The 12640-nt window shown below is 44.1% G+C and overlaps 1 protein-coding gene across 3 annotated transcripts in view; it reads right to left on the bottom strand.

The window, feature by feature from the left end:
- The window catches only part of IL1RAPL1 (interleukin 1 receptor accessory protein like 1), a 990401-nt gene that overhangs the window by 250687 nt on the left and 727074 nt on the right, over positions 1–12640 (bottom strand). For 2 of the 3 annotated variants that reach the window (XM_056861980.1, XM_056861979.1), the window contains exon 6: positions 2198–2272. The exons of the other annotated variant lie outside the window; for it this stretch is intronic. In XM_056861980.1, coding sequence (XP_056717958.1) covers positions 2198–2272 — 75 coding nt within the window. The remainder of the gene's footprint in view (positions 1–2197; positions 2273–12640) is intronic. 3 annotated transcript variants of the gene reach the window in all.

Below are 12640 nucleotides of genomic sequence, written 5' to 3'. Positions count from 1 at the left end.
CCTGAATTGAGTTAGAAAATAACCCTAATTTTCTCAGTCTGCTCTGGTTTCAGGAAAAGGTTCTTAGGCACCTTTTTTCTAAAGCAAGAGAGGCTATTTCCTGAAAGATTATGCCATCTTTGTACTATCTTGTCTTCAGCACTGAAACAAAACTCCTTCATGGGAAACTCGTTTTTTATTTCTATCAACTGCATGGCCATTGGGGAGTTTGGGTTTGGCCTGCCATAACTAAATGTGTTGACCTATAATTCTGCCTTTAGCAAGAAAGGCTTAGGAAAGCTACAAGACAGATCTTTACAACCTGGTGCACCATGCATGGAAACAGTAACTCTTTAAAGTTTAAAGGGCTGATGTGCCATGCTCAGCTGGAACATGCTTCCTTTCCCTTCCATCTCCTGCTCTTTGCAAGCACCAAAATAATGTTTGCATTTCATTTTGTAATTTTGGAAAGGGCAACATTATAATTTTCACTCAGTTTTTGGGAGTACTGATATTTTTCCAGTATTAATTAATGTTTCCATGACTCCACTTTCTGATATAATATCAATACTCTCAATATTTAATGAAAACAATAACCATGCCCTTTCCAAATTTCCAATATGGAATTAGAACCATATTTTTAATGTACACAACCCTAATTTGGATTACTCATAAATGATTATTTACTGGTCAAAGGAAAATTAGGTATCAGACATTTTATATTATTTTACTACATCATAGTGTAACTGCATTTCACCAATTTTGCTTTAACTATAGAAACGAATATGAGGCACATCATTGTCTTGCTGTTGTAGAAGTTATTGCATAATTAATAACACACTGATTTAAGCTGGTGCAAAGTCAGCAATCAGTACCAACTTAACTATAAAATAATTATAATTAGATGTCTCATGCATACACAATCCCACTCTTTGAGAACACCACAGAAGAAGGCAAATATTTCATATATCTTGATCATAAATAAATAAGACATGTAGAACAGAATGTTATGTCAGAATAGCAGTACAGCTAGACATACTCAAAAATGATGAAAAGCTAAACTCAAATTACAAACTCAGGGCAGTTTTCACTATTAGGATAAAATCCACAGCTATGCTCCCAAACAAATCTTTGACAAGTGATAGCCCCAGACATATTTTTAAAGTTGAAAGCATAAAATAACAAAGTGTACAAATGAACCAATGATAAATTGGAGAAAATTATTGACTAAACAGAGATGGATAAGACCATTCAATAGACAGTTGAAGTCCTGTTTATGCACTTTTATGATGCTGATTTTCTCTCTGATGTGGTGACTTTTCAGGTTTATGTAGGTGGTATTTTCACACATGGCTCCACATGTGAAAACTGATGACTTCATGTGGCGATGAAGTCTACCACATACAGACATTACTGTGACAAAATTAAATGTAAGAATCTGTCTTGACACAAGTAAAAATCTAGAATTTCCATGGCAACAACTGATGAAGCAAATGAATGAAAACACCTTCATGAACCTTCCAATGTCAAAGTAGACCAGACCTGCCGCAGCAGCCAAAAAAGATCTATTCAACAATCATTAAAGTCATGAGATTAACACCAGCAATCTCACAATGAATTGGAGATTGCAGAACTTCAGCTGCAATATGACAATAATTGTAGGTACTGCTCTAGAAACGTTTAAAATCTTTCAGCAGAATTGTCAAGATCCTGACACATGAATAAAACAGTTATGTCAGTTCACCGGGTTTCAAGCCAACTTAAACAGGACCCAGTTGCACAAAGAAAAGCACTGTTACAAGAACACTGGTTTCCAGACCGGCAATATTTACCCCTACACCTCAACAAGTAAGGAGCTGCAGAGAATCAGCACAACAATTGGAAACATTTGTTTTATTTTTACACTCAAAATCACCAATCCATCCATTCATGTACTTTCAATTAATCTCTTCAAAATCCACTCTGCAATCATATTATTCATAAACTAGGAGAGAGGAGGGGAATGGGACCTCAGAAAGCAACATTAGTATTTAACAAAAGTGAACCATATTCTTCATTTGCACAGCAGCAAATATGCCATTTTGATAAAATAACTTCCAAGCATCTTTGCAGAAACACACACTGTAGTGCCATTTGCACTCTTTTAATTTTAAATGTTTAATCCCCTCATCAAACATTAAGACACAGATAACATCAGCAATTCTTGAACGCCACTTACCTAGCTGTGTCTCTTGAACTATCAATTTACTCTCTGAAGGGTGCAAAAGCTTTGGTGGTTTCTCTGTCAGTGGTGCTGCAAAGGGAGGGAAAAGCATGTTCATTTCAAATTCTTTTTTTCCCTTCAAAAAAGTACATCTATTTTTTTCTATTTGACACATAACAAAAACATGTGCTTTAAATGAACAAGACAGTGTCTATTCTTAAAACTAAATACAAAGCCTGAACTGAACAGTCAACATTCAGCCCCCCTCCAAGAAGTCGGGAAGGGGGCGGGGGTCTTTAAAGAGTCCCCCTCGGGCCTTCACTGGGCTTCCATGAAGGTGCACGGGGGGCTCTTTAAACAGCTGGAAGGCGCAGATCTGTTTAAAGGCCCCCCCCGCGCCTTCAGGGAAGCTCCGTGAAGGCGCGCGGGGGGGGGCAGAGGGGTTTAAAGACCCCCGCCCCTCTTCCTGGGACTCCCGGGAAGAGGGGCGGTAGGTTGTCAAGCCCCTCTGCGCAGGCTGTCTGCGCAGGCAGGGCAGAGGTGTTTAAAGACCCCCCCAGCCCCTCTTCCTGGGACTCCCAGGAAGAGGGAAGATGGGTTGTCAAGTCCCTCTGTGCTGTCTGCGCAGGCAGGACAGAGGGGTTTAAAGATCCCCCCAGCCCTCTTCCTAGGTTTCCAGACCGGCCGGGAGGCACAGATCTATTCCAAGCCCCCCTGCGCGCCTTCAGGGGAGTCCCTATTCCAAGCCCCCCAATTCCAAGCCCTCCTATTCCAACCCTATTCCAAGCCCCCCCGCGCGCCTTCAGGTGACTCCCCTGAAGGCACGAGGGGGGGCCTTTAAATAGATCTGCGCCTCCCGGCATGGAGGCGCAGATTTGTTTAAAGCGCCCCCTGCGTGCCTTCAGGGAAGCCCCGTGAAGGCGCGCGGGGGGGGGGTGTCTTTAAAGGCGGGAAAAGGCAGGTTCGGGAATGCCGAACCTGCCGAATTTATTCAGTGATCGCCCCAAATTTGCTGAATTTGGGGCGTTGTTTTCCCACCTTTGTTCAGTTCGGTTCCATCCGAACTGAAAACCCCCGAATTGCGGAAAATTCGGCTTTTGGGGGGGGTTCGGACGAACCGAATCGACAGCCCTAGTTCAGACATTATACAGAAGCACCAAAAATACAATTATGAGTGACTCCTGCTGTAAGGCTGAGGTATCAGGAGTCTGAATTCTGGACCAGTGGCATTAATACTTGCACTTTTCATACAGTTTGTGCAGAATGCCATGATATCCAGTAGTGATGGAGAATCACCTGCATATATTCAGGAATCTTGTTTTCATGGCACTGAAAAATGATTCCACTTTTGCAGTAAGGTACAGAATGGGATCATCATAGATTAACTTCATGAGTCTTTATTGTGCATATTACAGCAGAGGTTGGATGCATAAGTCACTTGTACTTCCATTTTATTGGCTTCTCTGTAATGAATGAAGCAGTTCTGAATCAACTTAAGCCTAATTACTCAACCCATATTGGCTTTCTGATTGTGACTTTAATTTGTTTTCCCAGATCATTCACATTCTCCATCCATCAACATATTTAATACAATGAATGATTTGTAACAGATGGAAAAAATATGGCATTTTATGCGGAACAGGTAGTAGTTGTGGGTTGATAAAATGATGAGATTTTTTAACTGGATATGGTTTGCCTGGGTGTTTTTTCCCTAAAGCATTTCACATACATTTAACTGCTACCTTTTTATTACTCCTTCATAACTTATTTTTAAAGACTCACAGTTATCAGTACATAGTCATCTTTCAAAAGTGTCTACTGTTCTATTTAAATTTAGATTTGCCTTTTTTATCAAACTCAACTTAATTACCTCTTATCAGATAATATTTCTCCAGCACGGCTGTTCTAAATCTCTTAACTTGCTTCAAAGTGGACAAAGTTCTGTCATGGTCTCTAAAAGGTATCACAACTGCTAGAGTAAACCTAGTACAAAGGGCATGCAGGATAGGACACAACAAATTCCTTTCATTTAACAAACTGATACATTGCTTACCTGGGGTTTTAGAACCAGGGGTTTCTGTGTGGAAAATAATAGTCTTTTTAAACTCGGTTCTTGTAGGTTATCCTGGCTGTGTGACCGTGGTCTTGGTGTTTTCTTTCCTGACTTTTCACCAGCAGCTGTGGCAGGAGCTGCTGGCAAAACGTCAGGAAAGAAAACACCAAGACCACGGTCACACAGCCAGGATAACCTACAAGAACCAATGAACTCTGACCGTGAAAGCCTTCGACAATATATTTTTTAACTGCACAGGGATTAAGGATGTTAGCCTCACAAAACCCTTTGGTGTGTGTGGTAAAACTTATCTGTAGCATCAGCCTTCCTGACAACAGTGCTTCCATTGGTTTGCATAGTCATCAGCAATAGTCATTTGCATAGCTAAACTGCGGCTGGGATTCTGCATGCTTCCTTCAGTGAATGCTTTGATGCAGGGGTGGAGCAAATATGAAAGGTCGCGTTAAAGGGGCTCTTAAGAAATGCAAAGCAGGTATGCGCCGGCTTCGCAGTGACATCTGGAATGACGGTTCAGCGTGAAGAAATCAAAAAAATATGCAGGACACTTCAGCTTGGAATGCGCTGCTAATTACCAAGCATAAACAGCCACAGTGCTGTATGAAGTTATTGACTGAGGCACTGTTTGTATGATCCCAAACTTTCCTGCTAGAAGCACAGAGTAAAGTGCAGCACTCATAGCCAAAGGTCAGTCAAGACACTTTAAAACTTTATTCCCTCCTGATTTGACTAACTGGTTACTTCCATATATTTATTGAGTTGATTTCTCTCCTATACTTTCAACCAATGTGTACAAGAACATTCCACTTTTATTCTGTATTAAGTGTAAAAACAACCATAACTTACATTGTAAGTATCCTGTCTTCTTTATAAACCAATCAAATGCTTGAATTGATCTGCTGTATCTATTTAAATAAATCTAGAGATACAAAAGTGCTTTACAAAATGTTATGTTTTTATAGCTACTTTAAAAGTTTAAAAATTTCAACATTTAAGGCACGAAGCACATCATCATCAGGACTACATCAAACAATTCAATCCAGGTTGAAGGCTAGACTCCAACTTTGGACTTTTCTTTCTTATTCCTTTCATTGTTCTATATGTCCAGAAATAAAGAAGTCTGGTTGTTGCCCATCAATAAACATGAATACAGTTGATTTGTTTTTGAATCCAGGGACTCTATACAAATGTAGCAGCAAAGAAATATCACTATGGCATCCTGTAGAAAAAACTGCATGGTTTAATCTGGTAAAAGAAGATTGGCAGCAATATGTTGAAAGATTGGGCCACTGTTTTCTAGCAAATGAGATTACAGACGAGGACAAACAAAAAGCAGTCTTTTACTGTTTGTAGCAGCAAAAACATACTTTTTTGTATCTGTTGCAACGTCAGAAACTAGGAAACATATGTCTAACAGATTTGCAAAAGTTTTTAACTGCTCAGTATATGCCAAACCCAAACATAAATGTGGTAAGAAGGAGAGGCCATATTAGCACATGTAGCTGAACTCAAAGCTTAACATGTAATGTGCCTTGGGTCTCAATTATGTGATAGAAATGTGGTAGGGTCATGCAAAAAAAAAAACCAGTAAATTTTGGGTTCTGGTTTATTAGGCCCGATTTTTATCAGTAAACCCAGAATAAGCCAAATACCCATACCGGTAAAGGGGTATTTCGGCTTTATTTCCGGGTTTACAAACAAAAATTGAGTCCATTATAGTCTATGGGGATTTTTATAAAGCTCCTGTGGGGCATTTTTGGAGGTAAGAGTCACCAAATTTGCAACATAGCTGCAAGGGATTCTCCTTAGATGGGCACCGAAGTTTGGTGAATGTTGGGATAGGGCACAGGTCATCAAAGCGTGGCTCCCGAGCCGCATGTGGCTTTTTCCAGTCCCACCCAGCTGGCTGGCGGGGGTTTGAAGCGCTCCGCGCTGCCTACCAGCAGCGTGAACTGCTTCAAAGCCCCCGACTCCCCACCACCAAGCTGGCCGGTGGGGGTTTGAAGCGCTTCCCGCCCCTTCCACCTTCCCCGAACTTCCAAGGGCCCTCCCGGTTTCCAGCCCCACCCCTTTCCTCTCTGGCGGGTGGTCTGGTCGGGGGCCATCTGGTGTCTGTCCAGGCCCGTCTTCCCGCCAGCTGGCCGGCCCAAGAGCTACCTCCCCCCGGGGTCTCCTCTAGGCTGCCCCGCTTTGGCTCCCCTCTCCCTTGTTGTAAGGGCCGCATGGTGCTGGAGCCGTCGGTGTCTGCGCATTGCCCTGCCCCGGGTCACTCCTGGCCTCGCCTCTCAGCCCCGGCATGCTGGCCAGGAGAATGCCTTTCCGGCTCGCCCTCCCATCGGGGATGGCTGTCAGGGCCCCGTCGCTCGGCTCTCCCTGCTCGGCCCAGCACCGTGGCTTGGCTCCGTCCACACCACGCTCCCGCTGCACTATGCCTCCTGTTCCCCGGGCTCAGAGGTAAGTGGGGTGCGGGGCCCGTCAGTGTCCGCCCGGGGCAGTCCTGGGTCGGGTCTTGAGGGAAGGCAGGAAGGAGCCCAGGCGGCGGCGAGGAGGAGGAGGTCTTGGATTTGCCACTCAGATGCACATTTTCCCCATCCAGGTTCTCAAAACTCTGCATGGGGATTATTGGCCATTTGTGAATGGGAGGTTTTGCATTGGATTTGCCACTCAGATGCACAACTCAACAATAAGCCCCCCTGCAGAGTTTTGAGAATGCAGATGGGGAAAATGTACAGTGTTTGTCAGTCATTGTCATGATTTAATTTTATGGATGCCTTACTTACTTTTTTCCCTCCTCAGAGGCCATGTCTACCCACTGGCTTTCTTAGCGGTAGACCTGGACTCCGAGGAGGGGGGAAAAAGTCCCCCTTCAGAGGCCAGGTCTACCCATTGGCTTCTATGGGGACTCCAGGTCTACTGCCTAGAAAGCCAATGGGTAGACCTGGCCTCCCAATGGGACTCAGCCGGAGGTCAGGTCTACCATTAGGCTTTTATGGCTGTAGACCAGGCCTCCAGACGAGGACTCCGGATGGGGAGGGGGAAATGGCAGGGACTTACAATTTAATTTTTATCAATAAATAAGATCATTATTAAGTATGATATCAAGTTTTATTCAGTGTGACTACCTATAGTTTAAGTTTAAGAAATTTGGCTCTCAAAAGAAATCTCAATCATTGTACTGTTGATATTTGGCTCTGTTGACTAATGAGTTTGCCTACCACTGGGATAGGGGGTCTAATTTTATAGGCCCACAAAGGGGTCACCCCCATCCTCCAGAAATTTGCAAGCCAAGCTGTCTAGTGGTTTTCAGGTTCAGAAGTTCAGCGTTGCCAAGGACTGGCAGAAAGAGCCAATTGACAGGCTGGTGTCTCAAAGTCTGGGGGATCCCTTCATATCTGGGGTGCACAGCATGATGTCCATGCAAATTAACTTCCAAACTGAGGGAAATAACTTAAATGCAATAAAAATAAGGCACAGAAAACATTTATTTTGGTGGCAAATGACATCCTGTGAACAGTCCTTTATTATAGTCATCAAAAATCTGATATCAACAGATGGTCACAGTGCGGGGAAATGAGACCTCTACTTGGGGTGACCTTCAGTTTGAGAGCAGGTTTTCAGGGTGGTGGTGGTTGTGATATTGGAGCCAGCCGAAGTCATGACCAAAGTAGCTCTTGTGAAGGAGATTGCTCATTCACGCAGGTGAGGAGTCTTCTTCAAAAGCCCAAAAAGTTGCTGTAGAAGCAGGCTTTTTTAGTTGGAGGGTATATCCCTCTGGACAGGACTGGGTGAGCCCTGTCTTTTAAAATGAAACTTCCAGACTAGTTTAGTCAGACCAAGTTGGCTCCGATTACACGACCCCTGCCTCAAAAGAGCCCAACTATGGGGCCAAACAAAACTAGTGAAAAATAGAAAAGTGAGAGAAAGCTCAGAGCTGTGAGCAAAGATGAATAACCGAAACCCGGAAAAGCCAAATATCTATCTATTTGGCTTTTTCAGAAATCAGCTATTTGGCTTTGGGCAGATTCCCAGGTTTTGGTATTTGGTCAACCAAAAACCTGAATATTGCCAAAACGGCTAATTTCAGGTATATTTTCAGTTCGGGTGTATCGAGATGCACAACCCTAAAATGCAGTCTTATAAATGTCTTTAAAGAAATAAAGCTGAATAAGTAAACAGTGCTTATTTGGCAATGTCTTACAAGACTGATTCATTTGTGGAGAGAAAGATGAGAACATTCAAAGGCAGGTATTACCAGAAGGAAACCTGACCTGGGTGAAATCTGTAGAACCGCCAATAGCTGTGAAGACAGCAATGACAAACTTGTGTTCTAAACACAAGGAAACTGAAATGGCCTCCTCAAATAAAACATAAAGCCTACAACAAAATGTTCAGGGCTTAGAAACGTGCTTCCATTGTGGAGGAGCTCATTCTGCTTCAGTTTGTAGAGATAAAACATCTCAGCACCAAAAATGGCCAGTCTTTGGAAATACAGCTTGGAAATGCAAAAGGGCTATTAGACAACACCAGAAGGCCATTTGAGTGATCCACCCCACACCCAAAAAAAAAGAAAGGAAGCAGAATGTCTGCTATCTAGAGAAGGAAGAAAGTAAAGAGGAGATAGTCCTTACATTGTATACTCAGTAAAGGAGAAAAAAATGGTACCTTACAGGAGCAGAGCTAAGTAACCAACCTTTATATCTAGAAATAGATACAGAAGTTTTGGCTACATTGATTAATTAAAAGACTTGCCAAAAGAGTAAAGCAGGACGTACAGAGCAATTCTGAGTGGTGGTGGTGTTTAGGGAGTGTCTGGGGATGGTGCAGCTGTGCCACTTCCTGAGCAAAAAGGCTATTTTTTGAAAACCCTATGAAACCACTCCAAAAGGGCTCTGCCCCAGGAATGCTCCAGGAATGCCCCCTTCGGTACCAGCACAAACTCTTGTGCTGGGAAAATGCTGCTGCTGAGACTGTGCCAGCACTTGAGCCTTGCACTACCACACTGCTTCCTGGAGACAGTGTAAGTGGCCCTGTGCTGGTGTTAGTGCCTAGCAGCCGCAAACCACTTTCGGGGTGAGTCAACCACTGACCTCACCTCATGCTGTCCCTGCTGCACACAGTGCACAGTCTCCAGTAGCAAAGGGATGGCAAGCAACTCTGTCCAAGATGCTTGGTGAGACCAGCACTAGGGTGCCCAGAGGTGGGAAGCAGGTAGCAGGGCAAAGAGTCATGCGTGACATCGCTGAGATGATGGCCATTGACATGCAGTCCTTCAGCACGGTAGAAGATGTCGGCTTCTGCAGGCTGCTCCGTGAACTCGCTCCCTAGTAGATGCCCCCTGCTTGCACCATGATGAGCAGGAGTGTGTTGCTTTCATTGTACAGGGCCACCAGGGAATACATGAAGGTGCAGTTGTCCCATGCTAGTGGGAGAAGTGTGCACTTCACATCTGATATCTGGACTAGCCCCCAGCTGCAACATGCATTCCTCTAGCTGAGTGCGCACTGGTGGCAACCTGATAAGTTTCAGGGTGGGGGTGGGGAGACTAGCGCTAGGCAGGATGAGAGACGATGGGCTGTCTAATGCCAGGCTCTGCTAAATGCTAAAATTCTCAAAGAGGAACACTCATCAGACAACATCGTCTCTGCCATCAGAAACCAGTTAGCGGGCTGGGTAGGCAGGGGCATCACCATGTGCTTCATGGGGATGGATGACCGCAAAAACATCAGGTCAGCAGCAGCAGCATTGGGCCTGGAGGAGCACATTTACTGGGTGGCCCACCTTCTCTACCTTGTGGTGAGGGATGCCCTGCTTCTGGGTTCTGCAGAAGAGTCAAGGCTGGACACTGCGACTCATGACTTCTAGCATCTCATCCTGAAATGCTGGCACCTCACAAGTCACTTTTCGTGCAGTGTGCGGGACAACCATATGCTGTGTGAGAAGCAGGCACTGAAAGGTGCGCTGGAGCACCACCTGTTCAGTGACATCAGGACTCACTGGAACACCACCCACAGCATGCCTGAGTGTTTGGTGGAGCAGAGGAAATCCCTCAACATGTTGTTCTGTGAGAGTAATATGTTGCAGAAAGAGAGCCAGCTAAACCAGGAAAAATGGTTGACCATCTCTCAGACTGTAGAGGTCCTTAAGCCCTTTAAGAACTATGCCTGTTGCTCTCGTCTGACAAGGCAATGCCTGTTCTGGTCATTCCCAAGATCCAAGTGCTTCATGAGAAAATGGCTAAGTTGATGGAGGCAGCTGAAGGACGTGCAGACTTCATTCCAGCAGTTCGTGCACTGGTGCAAAGGCTGCAAAACGATGTTTGCATCCTGTCTTCAGCCTCTCACCCAGCAGCCGATCTACATGTTTGTGACTATGCATGACCCATGTATCAAGGGCAGCATCACCAAGCAGACTGAGCCACTGCTGTGCTGGAGAGATGAGCTCTCCCAGTGTGTCCAGCAAATGCAAGCCCGAAGGGGCACTTTGCCAGTAGAGGAAGGGGTGAGGGGGACAAAGCAGTTCTGCTGCTATCCCCCCAGCTACGCCCCCCTATGGCAACCACTGAGAAAGACCATGGAGATGGAGCACATTGGGCAGGCATGGCCCCTCTAGGAGGATGAGGCACATGAGACAGGATATGGTGGCTGTAATGGTGAGGGAGAACATTGTGGAGCCTTATGAGTACGGTATGGATATTCAGCTTATTTCGAGTTTCCTGGGGGGGGGGGCAGATGGGACCAATAAACCCAAACCCAAAATTTACCAGGAAAATATTGCACAGCCTTAGAAAACTTATCCCTTGATATAAAGTCTATAGACAGGACAGAGAGGGATGTGTTGGAGGCAGCTTTGCTTTGTGTATCAAAGAGAGCATAGAATCAAATAAGCTAGAAAACTTGAGGGGAAGAAACTCCCCCATAGAATTGCTATGGGTGGAGATACCAGAACCTAAGGGTTACTTAAAAGTGATGGTGTACTATCACACCTCTGATCAAAACCAGGAGGGAGACCTCAAGACGTTGAGGTAAATAAGGGAGGTGACTAAAGTGGGAAATGTTGTAATACCGGGTGACTTCAACTATCTTCAGATTGACTGGGCAAGTATGCGCCCAAGTCATGTCATAGAAACAAGGTTTCAATTAATTAATAACAGTGCTTGAAGCAATTGGTCACAGAGCCAACTATTGCTGTAGTGACTCTGGACTTTGTGATTATGGCTCAAGACTTGGTACACGTTGTAGATATCATTGCACCTACTGGGAACAGTGACTGAAAGCATTCAGCTCTGCACTGTCTTGGAGACCCATGTGGAGTTCAGAGGTGGCTGGAATTTTTTATGTTTGGGTTGAATTAGGGTTGCCAGGTCCCTCTTCACCACCAATGGGAGGTTTTTAAGGTGGAGCCTGAGGTGGGGGTTGGGGAGGGGAGGGACTTCAATGCCATAGAGTCCAACTGCCAAAGTAGCCATTTTCTCCAGGTGAACTGATCTCTATCGGCTGGAGATCAGTTGTAATAGCAGGAGATCTCCAGCTAGTACCTGCATGTTGGCAACCCTAGATTGAATAGACCTGGAAATTTTTGAATATCCGAAAAAGCAAAAAAAAAAAAAAAAAAAAATCTGGTTTTTTTTTATTTTTGAATATTTTAGCGTCTATTAAATTCGAACCCAGAAAATACCGGGGGGGGGGGGGGAATGGTGCACACTCCTAATAGTGACTAAAGGAAACCTCCATATACAAAAGAAGCAAACATCTGAATGCCAGCACTAGAATGTAGCATCAGGGGAAGGTCTCAGTCTCTGTGCCCTGTTTGTTTTGCTCCCCAGGCAACTGTTTGGCTGCTATGTGAAAAAATATGGTGATGCTACAGTTTACAAGAGAGACAGCATTTCTCTGAGAAGGAGCCACTCCTCCTTTTAATGTTACTGAGCAGTACATGGAAGAGACACCACTTTCAAATGTCATTTTGCAAGCACAATCAAATGAAATAATCTGAATTTACTTTTAACCAATGGGGTCAGTATTAGATTGCCAACAAGGCATAAACAAGCTGATACTTAAAAGAGAAAAGGTTAGTTTAAAAACAATCCATTAATTTGAACAGAAGAAATAGTACACAACAGAAGGCACATAATGCAATTTAATAGCAGAAATCATGTGCATAATGAAGGTGTCAAGAGGGCACACCACCATGCAATTTGCTCTTCTTTCAGTTTAATACCCCTTAAAAATTAATGGCAGTGTTAGTATATGAATTTGATTAAGTACTGCTCAGGGCTATGGGGCAACTGCTAAAACAAGAATTTCTGAACACAATAAAATAGAATCTAACAGGACAGGAGAAGAATGTCTAGTGAATTGTTTAAGGAAACATCTTTCTGAAACTTTCCA

The sequence above is a fragment of the Euleptes europaea genome, chromosome 16 (genome assembly GCF_029931775.1).
Source record: "Euleptes europaea isolate rEulEur1 chromosome 16, rEulEur1.hap1, whole genome shotgun sequence".
NCBI lineage: Eukaryota > Metazoa > Chordata > Lepidosauria > Squamata > Sphaerodactylidae > Euleptes > Euleptes europaea.
This window is presented reverse-complemented; position numbering and strand designations above follow the sequence as displayed.